The sequence below is a fragment of the Bufo bufo genome, chromosome 3 (genome assembly GCF_905171765.1).
Source record: "Bufo bufo chromosome 3, aBufBuf1.1, whole genome shotgun sequence".
In the NCBI taxonomy this organism is placed as follows: Eukaryota; Metazoa; Chordata; class Amphibia; order Anura; family Bufonidae; genus Bufo; species Bufo bufo.
This window is the reverse complement of record NC_053391.1, coordinates 693544122-693566440: the sequence shown is the minus strand read 5'-3', so window position 1 is coordinate 693566440 and position 22319 is coordinate 693544122. Positions and strand designations below refer to the sequence as shown.

Sequence of the window (22319 nt, the reverse complement as noted above, 5' to 3'; positions counted from 1 at the left end):
AAAGAAAACTCTTTGAATCAGAAGGTGTGTACAAACTTTTGGTCTGTACTGTATATAGTACCGTACAGAGTTAATTTGGATTTTCAGTAGATTGGTTGTTTTTAGTGTAGCACAACAGGAAGTGACGCAGCACTCACCTGATATTTTAACCTGGTGTTTAGTAACTAAGTTCATGCCACGACTAAGGATGATACGCTTCATCTGAAACACGTAGGCCCTTGTTTACCGTTTTTTGTACATGTTTTAACATGATGAAATACAGGACTGTTATTTTTGACGAGTGCAGAGGAATTATATTCTGGATTTATCAATGTTGAAGGCGAGACAGCTTTTTTTTCCTCGGGGAGCACTGCTTTCATGGGCCAAGCAGAACACTACATTGCTGGAATCAAGACTGGAGAGTATGGCCTGTGACGCTCTATGTCTGGTATAGTACTGGCCATTTTGTACATTATACTTGTACATAGGAGGCAGTATTATAGTAGTTATATTCTTGTACATAGGAGCAGTATTATAGTAGGTATATTCTTGTATATAGGAGCAGTATTATAGTAGTTATATTCTTGTACATAGGAGCAGTATTATAGTAGTTATAATCTTGTACATAGAAGCAGTATTATAGTAGTTATATTCTTGTACATAGGAGCCGTATTATAGTAGTTATATTCTTGTACATAGGAGCAGTATTATAGTAGTTATATTCTTGTACATAGGAGCAGTATTATAGCAGTTATATTCTTGTACATAGGAGCAGTATTATAGTAGTTATATTCTTGTACACAGGAGCAGTATTATAGTAGTTATATTCTTGTACATAGGAGCAGTATTATAGTAGTTATAGTCTTGTACATAGGAGCAGTATTATAGTAGTTATATTCTTGTACATAGGAGGCAGTATTATAGTAGTTATATTCTTGTACATAGGAGGCAGTATTATAGTAGTTATAGTCTTGTACATAGGAGCAGTATTATAGTAGTTATAGTCTTGTACATAGGAGCAGTATTATAGTAGTTATATTCTTGTACATAGGAGGCAGTATTATAGTAGTTATATTCTTGTACATAGGAGGCAGTATTATAGTAGTTATAGTCTTGTACATAGGAGCAGTATTATAGTAGTTATATTCTTGTACATAGAAGCAGTATTATAGTAGTTATATTCTTGTACATAGGAGGCAGTATTATAGTAGTTATATTCTTGTATATAGGAAGCAGTATTATAGTAGTTATATTCTTGTATATAGGAGGCAGTATTATAGTAGTTATATTCTTGTACATAGGAGGCAGTATTATAGTAGTTATATTCTTGTACATAGGAGGCAGTATTATAGTAGTTATATTCTTGTACATAGGAGCAGTATTATAGTAGGTATATTCTTGTACATAGGAGCAGTATTATAGTAGTTATATTCTTGTACATAGGAGCAGTATTATAGTAGTTATAATCTTGTACATAGAAGCAGTATTATAGTAGTTATATTCTTGTACATAGGAGCCGTATTATAGTAGTTATATTCTTGTACATAGGAGCAGTATTATAGTAGTTATATTCTTGTACATAGGAGCAGTATTATAGCAGTTATATTCTTGTACATAGGAGCAGTATTATAGTAGTTATATTCTTGTACACAGGAGCAGTATTATAGTAGTTATATTCTTGTACATAGGAGGCAGTATTATAGTAGTTATAGTCTTGTACATAGGAGCAGTATTATAGTAGTTATATTCTTGTACATAGAAGCAGTATTATAGTAGTTATATTCTTGTACATAGGAGGCAGTATTATAGTAGTTATATTCTTGTATATAGGAAGCAGTATTATAGTAGTTATATTCTTGTATATAGGAGGCAGTATTATAGTAGTTATATTCTTGTACATAGGAGCAGTATTATAGTAGTTATATTCTTGTACATAGGAGGCAGTATTATACTAGTTATAGTCTTGTACATAGGAGCAGTATTATCGTAGTTATATTCTTGTACATAGGAGGCAGTATTATAGTAGTTATATTCTTGTACATAGGAGCAGTATTATAGTAGTTATAGTCTTGTACATAGGAGGCAGTATTATAGTAGTTATATTCTTGTACATAGGAGCAGTATTATAGTAGTTATATTCTTGTAGATAGGAGCAGTATTATAGAAGTTATATTCTTGTACATAAGAGCAGTATTATAGTAGTTATATTCTTGTACTTAGGAGCAGTATTATAGTAGTTATATTCTTGTATATAGGAGGCAGTATTATAGTAGTTATATTCTTGTATATAGGAGGCAGTATTATAGTAGTTATATTCTTGTACATAGGAGGCAGTATTATAGTAGTTATATTCTTGTACATAGGAGGCAGTATTATAGTAGTTATATTCTTGTACATAGGAGCAGTATTATAGTAGTTATATTCTTGTACATAGGAGCAGTATTATAGTAGTTATATTCTTGTACATAGGAGCAGTATTATAGTAGTTATATTCTTGTACATAGGAGCAGTATTATAGTAGTTATATTCCTGTACATAGGAGGCAGTATTATAGTAGTTATATTCTTGTACATAGGAGCAGTATTATAGTAGTTATATTCTTGTATATAGGAGCAGTATTATAGTAGTTATATTCTTTTACATAGGAGCAGTGTTATAGTAGTTATATTCTTGTACATAGGAGCAGTATTATAGTAGTTATATTCTTTTACATAGCAGCAGTGTTATAATAGTTATATTCTTGTACATAGGAGCAGTATTATAGTAGTTATATTCTTGTACATAGGAGGCAGTATTATAGTAGTTATATTCTTGTACATAGGAGGCAGTATTATAGTAATTATATTCTTGTACATAGGAGCAGTATTATAATAGTTATATTCTTGTACATAGGAGGCAGTATTATGGTAGTTATATTCTTGTACATAGGAGACAGTATTATAGTAGTTATATTCTTGTATATAGGAGGCAGTATTATAGTAGTTATATTCTTGTATATAGGAGGCAGTATTATAGTAGTTATATTCTTGTACATAGGAGGCAGTATTATAGTAGTTATATTCTTGTACATAGGAGGCAGTATTATAGTAGTTATATTTTTGTACATAGGAGGCAGTATTATAGTAGTTATATTCTTGTACATAGGAGGCAGTATTATAGTAGTTATATTCTTGTACATAGGAGGCAGTATTATAGTAGTTATATTCTTGTACATAGGAGCATTATTATAGTAGTTATATTCTTGTACATAGGAGCAGTATTATAGTAGTTATATTCTTGTACATAGGAACAGTATTATAGTAGTTATATTCTTGTACATAGGAGCAGTATTATAGTAGTTATATTCTTGTACATAGGAGCAGTATTATAGTAGTTATATTCTTGTACATAGGAGCAGTATTATAGTAGTTATATTCTTGTACATAGGAGCAGTATTATAGTAGTTATATTCCTGTACATAGGAGGCAGTATTATAGTAGTTATATTCTTGTACATAGGAGCAGTATTATAGTAGTTATATTCTTGTACATAGGAGCAGTATTATAGTAGTTATATTCCTGTACATAGGAGGCAGTATTATAGTAGTTATATTCTTGTACATAGGAGCAGTATTATAGTAGTTATATTCTTGTATATAGGAGCAGTATTATAGTAGTTATATTCTTGTACATAGGAGCAGTATTATAGTAGTTATATTCTTGTACATAGGAGCAGTATTATAGTAGTTATATTCTTCTACATAGGAGGCAGTATTATAGTAGTTATATTCTTGTACATAGGAGGCAGTATTATAGTAATTATATTCTTGTACATAGGAGCAGTATTATAATAGTTATATTCTTGTATATAGGAGGCAGTATTATAGTAGTTATATTCTTGTACATAGGAGGCAGTATTATAGTAGTTATATTCCTGTACATAGGAGCAGTATTATAGTAGTTATATTCTTGTACATAGGAGCAGTATTATAGTAGTTATATTCTTGTACATAGGAGGCAGTATTATAGTAGTTATATTCTTGTACATAGGAGGCAGTATTATAGTAGTTATATTCTTGTACATAGGAGCAGTATTATAGTAGTTATATTCTTGTACATATGAGCAGTATTATGGTAGTTATATTCTTGTACATAGGAGACAGTATTATAGTAGTTATATTCTTGTACATAGGAGCAGTATTATAGTAGTTATATTCCTGTACATAGGAGCAGTATTATAGTAGTTATATTCTTGTACATAGGAGCAGTATTATGGTAGTTATATTCTTGTACATAGGAGGTAGTATTATAGCAGTTATATTCTTGTACATAGGAGCAGTATTATGGTAGTTATATTCTTGTACATAGGAGGCAGTATTATAGTAGTTATATTTTTGTACATAGGAGGCAGTATTATAGTAGTTATATTCTTGTACATAGGAGGCAGTATTATAGTAGTTATATTCTTGTACATAGGAGGCAGTATTATAGTAGTTATATTCTTGTACATAGGAGCATTATTATAGTAGTTATATTCTTGTACATAGGAGCAGTATTATAGTAGTTATATTCTTGTACATAGGAACAGTATTATAGTAGTTATATTCTTGTACATAGGAGCAGTATTATAGTAGTTATATTCTTGTACATAGGAGCAGTATTATAGTAGTTATATTCTTGTACATAGGAGCAGTATTATAGTAGTTATATTCTTGTACATAGGAGCAGTATTATAGTAGTTATATTCCTGTACATAGGAGGCAGTATTATAGTAGTTATATTCTTGTACATAGGAGCAGTATTATAGTAGTTATATTCTTGTACATAGGAGCAGTATTATAGTAGTTATATTCCTGTACATAGGAGGCAGTATTATAGTAGTTATATTCTTGTACATAGGAGCAGTATTATAGTAGTTATATTCTTGTATATAGGAGCAGTATTATAGTAGTTATATTCTTGTACATAGGAGCAGTATTATAGTAGTTATATTCTTGTACATAGGAGCAGTATTATAGTAGTTATATTCTTCTACATAGGAGGCAGTATTATAGTAGTTATATTCTTGTACATAGGAGGCAGTATTATAGTAATTATATTCTTGTACATAGGAGCAGTATTATAATAGTTATATTCTTGTATATAGGAGGCAGTATTATAGTAGTTATATTCTTGTACATAGGAGGCAGTATTATAGTAGTTATATTCCTGTACATAGGAGCAGTATTATAGTAGTTATATTCTTGTACATAGGAGCAGTATTATAGTAGTTATATTCTTGTACATAGGAGGCAGTATTATAGTAGTTATATTCTTGTACATAGGAGGCAGTATTATAGTAGTTATATTCTTGTACATAGGAGCAGTATTATAGTAGTTATATTCTTGTACATATGAGCAGTATTATGGTAGTTATATTCTTGTACATAGGAGACAGTATTATAGTAGTTATATTCTTGTACATAGGAGCAGTATTATAGTAGTTATATTCCTGTACATAGGAGCAGTATTATAGTAGTTATATTCTTGTACATAGGAGCAGTATTATGGTAGTTATATTCTTGTACATAGGAGGTAGTATTATAGCAGTTATATTCTTGTACATAGGAGCAGTATTATGGTAGTTATATTCTTGTACATAGGAGCAGTATTATAGTAGTTATATTCTTGTACATAGGAGCAGTATTATAGCAGTTATATTCTTGTACATAGGAACAGTATTATAGTAGTTATATTCTTGTACATAGGAGCAGTATTATAGTAGTTATATTCTTGTAAATAAGAGCAGTATTATAGTAGTTATATTCTTGTACTTAGGAGCAGTATTATAGTAGTTATATTCTTGTACATAGGAACAGTATTATAGTAGTTATATTCTTGTAAATAAGAGCAGTATTATAGTAGTTATATTCTTGTACTTAGGAGCAGTATTATAGTAGTTATATTCTTGTACTTAGGAGCAGTATTATAGTAGTTATATTCTTGTACATTCTGTAGGATGTAGTTTTATACACTTTTTCTGTAGTTACTATATAGAAATGTAAGTACTTGAGCAGAAATAAATAACTTTATTTAGCATTCATGTGATTAAACCAATCATTCCCCCCCCCAGCCCACTTACATTACATGGTTTGAGGTTTGGGGGGGGCGAGGGGGGGTGACACAAAGGCACTTAGATTCTTCTGGGGTAAAAAAAAATAACATAAATTCATCATTATAACAAACACTTTCCTTCTTTCTAATCCTCCTATTTCTATTCTGAGGCTTTCTTTCTGCATTTTGGGATGAGATGTTTAGTATTGTGTCCTGATCAGTCTGGAGCTGAAGATCTCGGCGCTGCTGTTACTTTAGGAATCCGTTAAGCTGGTTCAGGAGGAATGTGAATCCCCTCTGCTTTATATATATATGTGTGTGTGACAGCTGCTGTGTGCATTTAGAGGAGTGGTGACAAGTGTTTCATTATAGCCTAGGTCATAGCGTGCCAGTGGAGTACTACAAGTCTCAGCTAGCTTTTTGCTCTGCAGGCGTAGACACTGTAACTGTACCACCATATTTAATGTCAGATTTGGAGAGACAGATTGACGAGGTGCACTTGAAGTCCTTGCAGTAACTGGATGCACATAGTATAGTCAGCATTACAGGACTTTGCTGAGCATGCGTCCCTCTGAAATTCTTCACAATCTGGGACTTCAGGTCGCCTAGCAACCACTTGTTTTCCTGTCTAGGTGACCACCAAGTGAAACATGCAATCAGATAGTATAGATTACCTGTAGACAACAGCGCCCCTAGTGGCCGCACCATGAATCCTCTGCCCTATCATCCCACCTGCTGTGTATTTTGGAGAGGAAGACGGGATACATAGAGAGTGCTTAGATTTTATCGTGGTCGCCAATAGAACTTGATGTAGGGAACGTTTCTTCACCTGTTGTGTAAGACGCGTCTCGTGGAGATGTCTCGGTATGGATAGTTCACAAAGGCATTGTCCCCACACCACAGCTCCAGTGTGACAATGTAGGTCAGGTTCAATGTAGCGTCCCTCTAAGGAGAAGGAGGCTCTGCTCGGAGCACACGCAGATGGGACCCTACATGTCACCCGCCTCTTTCCTGTACACAACTTCATAGGAAGTCTGTGTGCTCAGCCAGAGCTTCACCTTCATTTCCTCTCCCTGCTCTCCTGTCATATCCAGTCTCTCAAACTCATGGACTCGACACGTCTGTGACAGCAGCTGCCGGGAGACGACGATGATGGGCTGTGGAGCCTCCATAGACATTCAGGTAACTTTGTTTTTTGTAGTGAGACCCCAGGGTGGGAGGAAGATGTAGGGGTCACCGTTGGCGCTCACCCCCAAGCCGTTTTCTTGGAATATCTTCCCAGGACTGTAGAATGCGCTGGGACAGTATATGATACAATGTTGCGGTTGTCTTCTTCTACTTTGTGTTGTGTTGCAGTTTTAGACTTTTGTTTCCTCTCGTCGGTATATCGGATCTTTGGATTTATGTGTTCCACCCGGATCTGCTCTGGCGTTGGAGTCGCAGATACTGTAGGACACTGAGTGGTCCCTGAAGGTTTTTTGGTTGTTGTTTTTCTATCGGTTTGGAAAATGTTATGTTTTTATTGGATAGCAAATAATGGACATTAAAGAGGATCCATCACTGGCTACTAATCACACAGCAGACACCAAACCTGGTGCTTGGGACCTTCAGAACTGCGGCGGCCATCTATCAGGACTGATATAGGAGGTCTGTTACTTGTTTAGGTCCTTCAAGACCATCTTGAGATGTGAAGATCGGTAGATGCCGGACGACCCAGAACTCAGAACGTACGTTTTTGTCCTAAGTAAATCAGTAAACAGCTGGTTGTGACCTTAGCTTGTGTTGTGGGCGGATATTACAGGGATGTCGGTCACATTGTGTAATGCATATGTAATAAGGATATGGTGGTTTTGCTGCTGCTCTACACTTCTCTGATCGTTCCTAGCTCCATAAGTCAGCTCAGGGCGAGTCCGAGACGATCAGACGTCGAGTATAATAGAATGATATCTCTCCCCTAACTCCTACTGCTCCTCTATGATTGTCCACACATGACTTTCAGCTATGCACCTCAAGGCTTGATAAATCAGCCTGAAACCGACACCTCAAGACCCAAACTCAACCTGAAACCAGTCTGTTGTCAGGGCAGGCGGCATAGGATCAATATGGACGTCAGGGACAGGCCAGGTCAGACATCAGTGGGTTAGAATACAGTAGAGGTTGGTACATGGACAGACAACAGGCTACAGCAAGGAAGGGAACCTATTGTTCAGGCACCCTTTCACAGGGGAATGTGCCTTAAGTTGCCAGCCATTGGTGTGGGCATGCTGTCCCTTAGAGAGCAGGAGGGAGAGCACCTGCACACCCTACGGGCAGAAGAGGAGAGGCAAGCAGGCTGCAGCATGCATCGAGCAAACCTGACGGCCAGATCCACCGTGAAGAAGACATCTTAAGGCCCAAAGTCAACCATAAATTTATACTTTAAGACCCAAAACTTACCTTAAAACCACCAACTTAAAACTGTAATCTGAAAATGGCCCAAAACCCAACCTGAAACCCACCACTCAGTCAGAAAGTCACACCTCAAAACCTAAAACTTACCCTAATACCCTAACCTGAAATGACCATTAAAGGGATACTGTCAGGCCTTCTGAGCATAATTGGCTCTTTATATGCCCCCCTAGGTCTTATAATAAGTTCCCAATTCATATAAGTATTATCCCTGTGCGCATTATAAAACGTTAAAAATAATCTTTATAATCACCTCTCCTTTCTGCCCAAGGGGCGTTCTTTGTGGCGCATTTGTGCCCAGCCGCGTCCCAACTGCCGGATCCTTAGACACGCCCATCTCATTAGTATTCACTTCGCTGGGCGGTATTTTCCAGTCCCCGACATTCGGAGATCATGCGCATGCGCCCGGCACCCTCGCTCGCCGGGATCACATTGCGCCAAGTGAATACTAATGAGATGGGCGTGTCTAAGGATCCGGCAGTTGGGACGCGGCTGGGCACAAATGCGCCACAAAGAACGCCCCTTGGGCAGAAAGGAGAGGTGATTATAAAGATTATTTTTCACTTTTTACAATGCGCACAGGGATAATACTTATATGAATTGGGAACTTATTATAAGACCTAGGGGGGCATATAAAGAGCTAACTATGCTCAGAAGGCCTGTCAGTGTCCCTTTAAGGACTCAAACTCAACCAGAAGCCCAAACCTCAAAACAAACCCTGAAACCTGACAAGTCAAGGACCAGAGCTGAAGACCCCAAAAATCCACTGCAAAACTCCCACCTCAGAAAATCAACCCAAAAACTCAATAGTCAAAACCCAACCCTACGGCTTGTGACTGATAATCGGCCTGACAGCCATATCTCAGAACCAAAAAAACATTCTGATGATGAGATTTTTGACAACCTGTTTTCGAATTGCAAGTGAAACAGCGCCAAAGACCACCTCTATGAGAAGACCATTTGCCGTATCTGGATCACTGGTTTCACTTTATTCTGTGCCTGTGGAGGTCCCCCCCCCCCCCATGAAAACCCACATCAGGTTGAGTAAAGTAGCACAAAGAGCCTTCCTCTTGTTGGAGGACCCAACATGTCCATGCTTTACATGACTGGTCCATTGATTTCAATGAGAGATGTGTAATGCTTCATTTGTCCTGTGGGGGAGCTGCAGGGAAATTGAACATTTGCGGTTTCCTCACAGATTACAGCTAATTGCTGGGGGCTCTCAGTAGGGCACTTTATGATCATTGTATGAGGTCTGAATAGGGCTTTACAGATGAATTTATAATTTAGAGGTTTGTCCTGGTCGTCGAGGATGACAGATATCAGTGTTACAATTTACAAACTCAAGAACGTTCCTATCATTAATTGTATAATACTAATGACAATGCTCCACAGGATAAATCCAAAGATGATATCCAGTCTCTTTACTTCTCCTGAACTGACGCTGAGTTACATGATGTCATCCTCCAGTCACATCCAGAGCTGCATTCACAATTCGGCTGCTTGACTCTCAATTGTCAGTCCTTAGGCCTCTTTTGAGAAATTGAGTTTTCACCCTGCATGATGTCTGTATATTACATGACCAGTCCATTGATTTCAATGAGAATTGTGTAATACTTCATTTGTCCTGTGGGGGAGCTGCAGGGAAATTGAACATTTAGCGGTTTCCTCACAGATTGTTTATTGCACATTAGTCTGATGTAGAAATCGGCTACCTAGCCCATTATGCAACGCAGCAGGATTCCTTTGAAGCTTGGGAGCCCTGCTGAAAAGAAGGCAGCTCTGGATGTGACTAGAGTATAAAACATCATGCAGCCACTTAGTAATAACAGAATACAACCAATCACAGTGTAGCTTCAGCTGCATTGATAAATGTTACACTGTGGGTTGCTGTGGGAAACGAGGGAGGGGGGATACATTGTATCCAGGTGCTTGGGTCACATGACACCCCTGTTCTCGCCTGTATTTACCTTCCCAGGAGTGGGAGACTCACAGACAAATCCCAGTTCTGACACCCGAATGTTACCCCGATCCAGACTTACAGGGACCTGACAGAATTTACATCCGCAGACACAGGGCCCTTTATTTTCCCCAGGACTGGGCCCCCCCACTGTACTGACCTGATGGAGGGGTCACCCATGGGCAAAAGTAGAATAAATGTCAAAACAGCGCCACGTGTTTCAGGTCAGTTCTATCATCATTATTTTACAATACAGGCGCCATGTGTAGAAATGACAACATGCTGCCGCGTTTTCAGTTTGTAATTTCTTTAGAAATAAATTGGGGGGGGGGGGGGGGGGGGGCACGAAGACAAGGAAAAATGTAATTCTTCCTTAGCCCTCCGCCAATGTATAATAACCTGGTATTCTGGAGTCTGGGGGTAGTCTGAAAGCCCCCTCCTGCCTCTACAGAGACTCAGGCTGCTGCTCCATCCCTGCACCATGCTTTATACTACAGCTTGGCTCGCATATGATCAGTGACTGGAATCTAGCTGCATTGGAGCATGTGGTAGTCTCACATCCAAATCCTGTCTCTAATGATTTGTGCTTGCCCCATGCTTTACACTGCCTGACTGCTCTATTAACTATAATCAGTGACTCCTTGACCCTCAGGTAGTCTGACATCCATCTCTTATCTCATTAGATGCTTCAGTACCCTGGTTTGTTCTTGCCTTTTGCTTTACACTGCAGCTCTGCTTGGTCAGATTGGCTCCTGTGTAGAATCAACAGCTCAGCAGGAAGTCAGTACATGGAGAGATAACTTTATTACTTTATTACAAATATAAATCCCCCCTCCCCCCCCCCGGCACACTGGCTCCCCCCACTGTCCATCTTGTAGTGGCGGAGGCCCCCCATTTCTCATTTCTGGCGCACCAAGTTGTTCAGCAAATCCTAGAGCACCGGAAGCGGGGGGGGGGGATCCTACAAGACGTCCTGTCAGCAGCCTAAATATCTTAGGAAGTGCGGAGTCCGCTCCACTGTCACTGCCGACCCTTCATTTCATCCCTTAATGAGCTCACATGTCAGGAAACAGAAAGTTCTGGATTTCTATACATTCTACGGTGTGGCCCCATTTGCTGACCGGGCCCCTAAGCCCCCCACTGCAGCTCTCAGTCATCTACAAGGGTTTGTTCAGATAAGTTCAGCAACTTTGTGATACACTTTGTGTTTCCATTCTTAAGATTTTTCAAGATCTTTGCTTGCTGGCAATGAATAGGGACTTTTATAAACATCTCTGAGGGTTTGTTACAATTGTATCCAGTGGACAATTGTTACATGTCCAGGTCTCTGCTGAGATATCACAGGCTTCAGATACAGCATTTGAGAGAAAAACGTGGCCCTATGACAACACTCACTGCCCCAGTCTGCAGAAGGTTGGAGTTATCCCAGGGGCCCTCCCTGCGCTTTCATGGAGAAATGATCGCTGAGCTCGGCTTCAGTTGGGGTCCAGCGTCCCTATGATAACACTTCTGGCACAGGCCTGTGTTCTCCAGGCAGGGCCTGCTGCTTTCTTCTCTGTATGTATGAAATGCCTGTTGGCACTATGGCACCCCGACGTCAGCAATGTCACAGCGCCTCCTGGTCTAACAGCTAGCCGTGATGTCATCAGAGCAGCCACCAAGCATGAGGCCACGCCTATCAGTGGACCGGGAGGCTGACAATCGCCCCACAGGGAATCTCCTCGTCTCCACTAAACAATGAGGGGAAAATCACAACCATTGTGTAAGAATCCGAATTGTCTGCACTTCAAAGGGCAACGAATGTCAGGAGAAGGAAAAGAGGGCGAGGAGCGCGCAAATCTAATCTACGGGTCACAGGGGAAGAGCTGAGACTAAATATCTATCTAATATCTAACCATCCGCTATCTATGTATCTATCCATCTTATCTGCTACTGTGGATTCTTTCTTCATACTCACCAGTATGGCCATAGCTCAGGGATGGCCAATCTGCGGCTCTACAGCTGTTGCAGAACTACAACTCCCAGCATGCCCAGTCTGCCTACAGCTATCCGCCTACAGCAGGGCATGGTGGGAATTGTAGTTCTGCAACAGCTGGAGAGCCGCAGGATTGCCAGCCCTGCCATAGATCATTGTGTACAGAAGTATTCCACCTACCGGAGGAGCTGCCAGAAGAGATCAGAGCATCGCAGGACGTAATCGCAGGAGTCTAGAAGTGTAGTTAGGGAGGAAAGTCACCTGGGAGCTCCTCATTGTTTACTGCTTACGTTTGATGACAGGTACCATCGACTGCGATAATAAACTACTGCAGTATGAATCATCAGCCTGGTAATGACACCAGCAGATACTGAGGATTACACCCAGTATACAGGACAGGAGAAGTGGTACTGTGCAGTGTCTGTATATACAGGATAAGAGCAGATACTGAGGATTACACCCAGTATACAGGACAGGAGAAGTGGTACTGTGCAGTGTATATATATATATATATACATACAGAATAAGAGCAGATACTGAGGATTACACCCAGTATACAGGACAGGAGAAGTGGTACTGTGCAGTATATATACAGAATAAGAGCAGATACTGAGGAACTCTTTTTTAATTTTATACAAAAATACAAAAACGTTGCCATAAAATTTTCCAAACAAGGTATAAAGTATATACACTTACCCTACTGGCCCAGCTACATGCATACTATCTCATTCATACCTACTAAAAAAAATGGAGAAAATGAAACCTAGCCTAACGTAAACATCCGATCCGGCTGAGCCCCGACTATATACAAATTTATACAAATTGCTCAGAACAGAAAATAAATTACAACTTCTTACAATAAAAAATACTAAACATAAAATAATCATAATAGAAATATCAAATAACTATAATAATAATAATAAAAAAAAAATGTAATTATTTTTTTTATATATATATATTTTTTTTATACATTATTTTTTTAAATATTTTTTTTATATTACACACATATATGGGAAAACACAAACCTATACTAACCCTACCAATCTATCTATCCCATCACCTTCACCCAGGGCCAACCTCCGCCTCTTGTCCCTCCATGAGGGCAGCCCTTCCTCCACCACCCACACCCAGCCCCTCGCCTCATGTCCTCCTATGTCCGCATAGTCCAGGGCTGGATGCAGGCCTCCCCACACAAAAATATGAACCCCCCCCCACCCCATCCCACTTACCCTATCATACAATATATACATCTTATAACAACCATATCAATCTATACAAACCAATATTAAAATCCACCCGAAGGCCCAAGTTCAGTCATTTGCAAACCTTTCTTCAAAAACTCATCTTAAATACAAAACAAAAACCTAATGTGAAAGCCTCAGCCCAACACCAGGAAAAGTGCTACTGAGGCTAAGGCACATCAAAGGTGAAGCCTCTCCAGAGGTAAGAGACCCCATCCGTACCCACCTTCTCGCACTCAAGAGAGCGAACCTTCGCCAGGTCACCTAGAATGTTCCTACACACCTCTTCCACAGGGAGGACTTTCTGCTGGGTTGAAACTAAACACCGTGCGTTCCATGTGAAGTACCTGATCACTATGCTAACTATAAAAGCTGTGCATGGGTCCCTTCTTCCCAAACCTTTGAATGCTCCATAAGCCCATTCCGCATAGGAGAGGTTGGCTAGCCTAGGCCAGCCAATGGATGCACCCACCCGTTTGTATACCTCTGTATTAAAGGGACACTGAAGCAGGAAGTGCTCCATACTTTCCAGTATGTCGCCACACTCCTCCCGGGGACAACCCCTTTCATCAGAGTTCCTGTACTTCAAGTTGTCCCTTACATACAGCTTCCCGTGAAAGCAGCGCCAAGCCAAGTCCCAAAACTTCAAGGGGATCCTTGCCGAATTTAACAACTGTAACCCCTTGTCTAGATCCCGGCTTGGGCAATCCTTAAGGGCCAGGGGCTTCCAGAAGTGGGTCAACAAGACCCTCTCGTCAAGGGATCTCCTTGACTGGGTCTTGATTTCCCTCACTCCCAAACCCCACTGGCGGATCACCTTCAGAATCGGGGTGACATAAGCCGGAAGATATCCGTGAGGTGTACGCAAATCCTTCACTTGCCCTCCTGTCTCCCACTCCTGGAAGAAAGGCCGAAACCAACCCCTGCAAGAGACTACCCACGGAGGAGCCCTCTCTTTCCAGAGGTTTGCCAGGTTGATCTTAACAAAGGTGTTCACAAGGAACACCACTGGGTTGACCATACCCAACCCCCCTAATCTCCTCGTACGGTATGTCACCTCTCTCTTGACTAGGTTCAGCCTATTCCCCCATAACAGTTGAAAGAACAGACTGTAAACCCGAGTCCAGAGAGGTTCTGGCAAGACACATACACTGGCCAAATAGATAAGCAAAGGGAGAAGGTAAGTCTTGATCAGGTTCACCCTTTCCCTGAGGGTCAAAGACCAACCCTTCCACTGGTCAACCTTCTGAGCGGCGATCGTGAGCCTGCTGTCCCAATTTTGGGTGGGATAATCCCCATGGCCGAATTGAACGCCTAGGACTTTGGCTGACGACTGGGGCTCTGGGAGGGTGTCCGGGAGACCGAAAGATGGATCACCCCCTCCCAGCCAGAGACTCTCACACTTATCCCGGTTAATCATGGACCCGGAGACTTCCGAGTAGCGTTCTACCTCCGACATCACGTATTCCGCCTCCCCTCTCGAGGACACGAAAACAGTGACATCATCGGCATACGCCACCACCCTCAGAGTGGCTTCTGGCTCCTCCAGACTCATCCTGACTCCCGCTAACGGTCCCCAATCAATCCTCCTAATAAAAGGATCAATCGCAAACACGTATAAGAGCGGGCTCAATGGACAACCCTGGCGGACTCCAGACCCGACCTCAAAAGGGCTGCCAGACCAACCGTTCACCAGCGGGAAACTCTCTGCCCCTGCATACAAGATCTTTAACCAATCGACAAACCCTCCCGGCAGGCCATATTTCAGAAGGACTGCCCAGAGGTACTCGTGGTTAACCCGATCAAAAGCCTTTGCCTGATCTAAAGCCAGCATGTACCCCTTCCAGTTACCCGCCCTACTCTGCTCCACTGCCTCTCGGACACCGAGCACAGCACTAAACGTGCTTCGGCCTGGAACTGAGCAATGTTGGGTCTCCGAAAGGAGCCGGGGCGCAAACTGCACCAACCGTTTAAACAGTATCTTGGCCAGGATCTTTCTGTCCGTATTGAGAAGCGCTATGGGACGCCAATTCTCAATACGGCTCGGATCTTTACCCTTTGATATAAGGATCAGAGCTGACCTCCTCATTGACTTCGGCAGAGTACCCGAGGAAAGGCACTCATTGAATACCTTAGTCAAGAGGGGAACCAAGGAGTCCTTAAAGGTCTTATAAAACTCGGATGTTAAGCCATCCGGGCCTGGCGACTTCTTTAGGGCAAGCCCTTCGATCGCCAGGCTGACTTCCTCTTCTCTGATTTCTTCTATCAAAACGCCAAGAGAGAGGTCTACTCTTGACTCAGGGATGGTTTCAGCCAGGAAAGCCGAAATCCTGTCCCGATTCAGATCCTTCTTCCTCAAGAGGCACGAGTAGAAGGACTTGACGATTTCCAAGATCCCTGATCTGGACCTATCCAGAGATCCCGTACCATCGACTAGTCCCGTCACCAACTTACTTTTCACTGACATCTTACAGTTTCTGTAAGGGTCGGGCGAGCGGTACTTCCCGAAATCCCTCTCAAAAACCAAAGATGTGTGCCTATCGTACTGGCACCTCTTAAGCAAAGATTTCACCCTGGAGATATCCTCTCGGCTACCTCCAGTCGAGACCAGTTGTTCGAGTTTCCTCCTCAGACCCTGATACAAGCGGTACCTGTCCAGGGACCTGAGGCTCGAGAGCTGGCGGAAGAATTTTGCCACCCGATCTTTGAATATCTCCCACCACTCAGACTTAGTGTCACAAAGATCCAGCAACTCTACCTGACTCTGAAGGAAGTCCTTAAAGGATTGTCTCACCTCTGCTTCCTCCAGGAGGGCCGAATTTAGCTTCCAATAGCCTCTTCCCATTTGGGGGGATTCTGCAACATTCAAAGAGAACATAATTAGACAGTGATCAGAGAATTCCACCTCTACCACCTCTAAAGGTGAAAAAGTAGTCTCCTCCTTTAAATAAAACCTGTCTATTCTAGACCTAATCTGACTACCTCTATAATAAGTGAAACCACCGTGGCCTGGGGTGTGCCTAATGTGGACATCCACCAGGCGAGCCTCGCTAGCTATGCTATTCAGGGATACACTATCATAAGCCAGCCGGTTTCTGGCGCCTCCCCGGTCTTGGGACCTTGTGACTGTATTAAAGTCCCCGCCAAAGACCACCTGCCGACTCGTAAAAAGGAAAGGTTTGATCCCCATAAAGAGACGCTTCCGATCCCACCTGGTTTGGGGACCATAGATGTTTATCAGGCGAAGCTCTTGACCCTTCATGAGGACATCTAAAATCAAACACCTCCCCATTTCTAACTCAATCACTCGTCGGCTTTCTACTGGTGCGGTAAAAAGAACCGCCACTCCGCTATGCGGCTCAGCCGCAAGAGACCAATATGATGGACCACACCTCCACTCCTTTTTTGCTTTATACACAGCCGCCAAATCTGGCAGCCTGGTCTCTTGCAAAAATAAAATGTCAGCTTCAACCCGGCTGAGAAAATCAAAGGCTGCAAACCTAGCCGCATCCGATTTAATACTGGCGACATTAATGGTCGCCAGCGTCAACGGAGTGAGTGCCGCCATACAGAGTGATTAAGTTAGACGGCCTTCTTCCTTCCCTTCCCCTTCTTGTTCTTCTTCTTACCCCTCTTGGGGCTACCCCCTAAGGTGGCACGATCTCTTTTGAGAGAGACAGTGGTGTCCATCTCATTAGTCACCACCGCCTCCCCCTTCGCACCACCCTTGTCATTCCCATTCCCAGTGTCTGGACCCGCCCCACCTCCCGAGGACCTTGCATCCTCACCGGAGGGAGGCGCGGGCCCTTCCAGAGGCTCCTTCTCTTGCCCCTCCGGCCCCCCACCTTGAACCTCCTCCCCGGAAGAAGAGGAGGCGGAGATCTCATCCAAGGTGAGGTACCGGTTGGAAAGATCCAGGGGAAGAGAGTCAGGATCAGAGAGGTCCAGGGGGGAGCTGGCTTTGCCTTCCACAGGCACTCTAGTCGGGCTAGATCTTTTTTTGGTCAGACGTTTCCTTCTTATTCTTTTAGACTCTGTCTCACTCCCCTCTGTTGCACTCTCGTAGCAAGAGGACAGAGTCACCTCGGAACGGTCTTGTCTCCTGAGTTCCTCATTCCCCTCGATATCCCCCAGGGTCTCAGCTCTAGGAGAGGCATTCTCCTGGGAGGGCTCAGGCATCACCCCAGGACGGGGTTCCACCTGCCCCCTCTCCATTTGACGCCTCTCCCTCCGTCTCTGCTGGGACGGGCCGTCTTTTCTCTTCATCGACCCCACTGCCCTGTCGCCTTCGCCAGCACTCGCCTCGGCGGTGGGGGCCTCCCGGCTCGCCTCCGCGCGTGCACGAGCCACGTTGGCGACAGAGCGAGGGCAACGACTGAACGGGTGCCCTAGCTCACCACACAGGTTGCATCTAATCTGCCCACAAGATGCAGCTAGATGGCCTTCACCCCCGCACAACGCGCACCTCTGCACTTGGCAGCTGGCGCTGAAGTGCGAAGGGCTGCCGCACTTGTAACACAGCTTAGGCTGCCCCCTGTAGAACACCATGATCCTATCCCGACCAAGGAAAGAAGATGATGGTATGTGGGAAACCGACCCCCCTGAATGTTTCAACTTAATCTGAAACATCCAGGCACCCGACCAGATGCCAAACTCATCCAGGTTCTTGCTAGGAAGACCCTGGACGTCCCCGTACCTGCTCAACCAGGTCAAGATGTCAACACAAGAAAGTGACTCGTTACGGGTGAGAACGGTCACCTTCTTGACCTCATTCTGGCGGGTTATCGCTTGCACAAAAAACCCCTGCCAGTCCGGCTGGTCTTTTGCCAGTTCATACCCAGACCAGAAAAGTTCAAGACCCTCTGGCCGGGCAAAACTGACATCAAACTCCCGGGTGCCATACGGATGTATCAGGGCAAAGATGTCACATGCCCTGATGCCCATCCGAAAGAGAAGCTCTGCCACCCTCTTTCTGGTAGGGCACGCTTCATTGCCTCTCCACTTCAGACAGACAACATTCCGCCTGGTTGACCCGGGGCCGGTTGTGGGTGAGGACCAGGTGGTCTCGCCCCCGCCTTGCTCTCGGAAGGCACGCAGGCCATGCCTGTCTATCCAGAAGGATAGATCCACCTGCTGCCCCCCTACTGTAATGGAATTCTCCCCTCTCCCAAGAGCCTCTAGAAGTTGCCGATGCAAGTTACCGTCACCAGACATTGGTAATGGGGAGGACAATGGGGACCGCCCCTCCCCCCCTGCGCCGGCAACCACACCAGCATAACTTCTGCCAGGCGTAACCGACGCAGGAGGGGCAGCCGGACCGGGCCCACCCCCACCCCCCCCAGACCTATCTACAGCAGGTGCCACTCCAGACCCCTCTGAAGGGGCTACATGAGGCGCACCGGCCACTTGTACAGTGGGAGGCCGACCTCCAACACTCACCCCTCCATCAGGGCCCAGGGCAACACCACTAACAGAAACTGTATTTACACAAGTGACCACTTCTTCAGTGGCCACTACCGCACTCTCCCCTCCCCCCACACACACTGCTGGGCCAGAGGGGACCGAGGTCACATTATTTGTTTTGTCCAGCATTTCCTTGCTGGACACATCTTTAACAGTCTTTCCTGATTTTTCAGTCTTTCCTGATTTTTCGGGCCGGCGGGCTGTAGAACCACTGGTCCCAGCCACGCCGGCCTTATCCACTTGACGGACAGTGCAGGAGGGAGGGGCGGTGGGCACCACACTCGCATCAGGACCGCCCCCTCCCTCTCTGCCTACACACACACTGCTCTGAGCTCTTCTCTGGACATCCGAAGCCCCACCCCCTCCACCCCCGACCACTCCCACTGCGCCTCCATTTCCCGCCGCCACGACAATACCAGCGGAAGGGACTGAAGCGGAGCAGACCGGGGCAGAGGAGACCGGAACCCCGGCAAGGACTTGGGCATCCAAACTGGGAGAGGCGGAGGCAGCCACCTCGCACCCTCCCCCTGCAACTCCGGATCGGGACACCGCTGTACCCGCGGTAACACCCCCTCCACCCACAGCCGTCCCCACCACCCCCGCCCCCCCCGCCATGCCAAAACCGGCAGGGGGGGCTGCAGGGCGCACGGGAGCGGCGAAGCAGACCGGGGCAGAGGAGGCAGACCCCAGGACAGGGATCCCGGCAACGACCTCTGCAAGGGGGTCAGTGGCAGCCACACCGCCCCGCCGCACCTCCACCCGGCACTTGTCCAGTGCCCCAGCAGAGGCGGGCGGAGCCATCCGACCACCAACCATGTCCCCCTCGCCGCCCCGCCCCGGGAGCCTTCCTGTCTGGCCCCTCCAGCTTTTCCTCACCGCCCCCGTTACCGCAAACAGGGACGGCGTCCTGCGCCATCTTTGCCACATCTGTCTCCCCACTCCTACACACCGATCCCACAGCAGAGACCGGGCCAGGGAGGATGGTGGGTTTCGTGCCCTGAGCTGGCTTTTCAGCTGGCCCAGGGCACGCAGGGTGGGTCACATAGACATACCTCACCTCTGGCTTTAATGTCTTTGTCTTTCTCTTCTTTCCCATCGGCTCATCTTCAGGCAATTCGTCACCAAAGCAAATGTCCTCACGAATTTTGGGGGACTCCAGGTGGCGTATCTCGGCCATAAGCTGCCCCCCAACTCCGCTGTTCTCACTGTACTCGCCTTCCTCGTCAGAACTAGTGGGGGGCAGGCATACCTGCTCTGCGGTGATGCCAGTTTCCGCAGGCTGCCCCCCCATGTCCGACTCTTCCTCCTCACTAGAGGAGTCATCTTTTTGCTGCTTTAGGTTTCCAGCCATTTCATTGAACCTTTCATCGTTCATGAGTTTTTCCTTGAAGGGACCACTGTTATCCAGAATGGCCCCCATTCTTTCCTGCAGCTCTTTAATCACTTCTTTTAAGACTTTTATTTTTCTTGATATTTCTGGCCTGTTTTTTCTGGCCGCTTTGTCCACCTTCCCCCTCTCAAGCTTTAGGTTCTCCCTCACCTTCTTGAGGGTCCTATTCGCTTCCTCGTACTCCCGGAGGTAGGCCGTGATCCGGGAGCTGTAAACGGCGATTAGTTCCCGGGGCTTCATGTTGCCCCAGTCAGCCTCAACCGGAACCGTCCCATCCCCAGGAGCACTCCGCGCACCTCTCGAAGGGCTACTGTCCGCCCTCCTGGAACTGCCGGCGATGGACACGGCTTCACCTCCGGGGGCTGCAGGGGCCGCTGCACCACGACTCCTGCTGGATCTTCTGACCCCCAAGGCGGGAGATGGAACTGAGGCCGGTAGCTCACCTCCCCTACCTCCCGCCGGCCTACCCCGGGAAGCAGGATCCTGGGTCTTCAGTCGCTTCATTGCCCAGGACCCCACCACCTCCCTGGGGAGAGAGGCAGGGCATGGGCTGGGATAGATGGAAAAATCCCTGGAAGCGGCTGGACAATTAGCAGGAGCTCCTCCAAACACGACCACACCCGTCCACTGGCTCCTGCACACACGACCACACCCGTCCACTGACTCCTGCACACACGACCACACCCGTCCACTGGCTCCTGCACACTGAGGAACTCTTTTAATTTTATACAAAAATACAAAAACTTTTCCATAAAATTTCCAAACAAGATATAAAACAAAGGTATAAAGTATATACACTTACCCTACTGGCCCAGCTACATGCATACTATCTCATTCATACCTACTAAATAGAGAAAATGAAAAGAGAAAAAGAAACCTAGCCTAACCTAAACATCCGATCCGGCTGAACCCTGACTATATACAAATTTATACAAATAGTTTATAACCGAAAATAAATGACAACTTATCACAAAAAAAAATAATCAACACAAATGAAATAATCATAATAGAAATCATAATAGAAATATCAAATAACTTTTTTTTTTTTTTTATAATAATTTTTTTTTTTTTTATATATTATTATTATATTATTTTTTATTATAATTTTTTTATTTTTATTTTTTAATACACACACACACACACATTTATGAGAAAACCTATACTATCCCTACCAATCTATCTATCCCATCACCTTCACCCAGGGCCAACCTCCGCCTCTTGTCCCTCCATGAGGCCAGCCCTTCCACCACCACCCACACCCAGCCCCTCGCCTCATGTCCTCCTATGTCCGCATAGTCCAGGGCTGGATGCAGGTCTCCCCACACAAAAATATAAACCCCCCCACCTCATCCCACCCAACCTAACTACACCCCACTTACCCTATCATACAATATATACATCTTATAACAACCATATCAATCTATACAAACCAATATTAAAATCCACCCGAAGGCCCAAGTTCAGTCATTTGCAAACCTTTCTTCAAAAACTCATCTTAAATACAAAACAAAAACCTAATGTGAAAGCCTCAGCCCAACACCAGGAAAAGTGCTACTGAGGCTAAGGCACATCAAAGGTGAAGCCTCTCCAGAGGTAAGAGACCCCATCCGTACCCACCTTCTCGCACTCAAGAGAGCGAACCTTCGCCAGGTCACCTAGAATGTTCCTACACACCTCTTCCACAGGGAGGACTTTCTGCTGGGTAGAAACTAAACACCGTGCGTTCCATGTGAAGTACCTGATCACTATGCTAACTATAAAAGCTGTGCATGGGTCCCTTCTTCCCAAACCT

At 44.4% G+C, this 22319-nt stretch overlaps 1 protein-coding gene across 3 annotated transcripts in view; it reads left to right on the top strand.

Annotated features, from left to right (window-relative positions):
• Window positions 1-22319, top strand: part of PDE2A (phosphodiesterase 2A) — a 426878-nt gene that overhangs the window by 33755 nt on the left and 370804 nt on the right. The window contains exon 1 of one of the 3 annotated variants that reach the window (XM_040426564.1): window positions 6828-7232. The exons of the other annotated variants lie outside the window; for them this stretch is intronic. Within the exon in view, the coding sequence (XP_040282498.1) occupies window positions 7200-7232 (33 nt within the window). The 5' untranslated portion in view covers window positions 6828-7199. Of the gene's footprint in view, window positions 1-6827; window positions 7233-22319 lie in introns of those variants that run through there. 3 annotated transcript variants of the gene reach the window in all.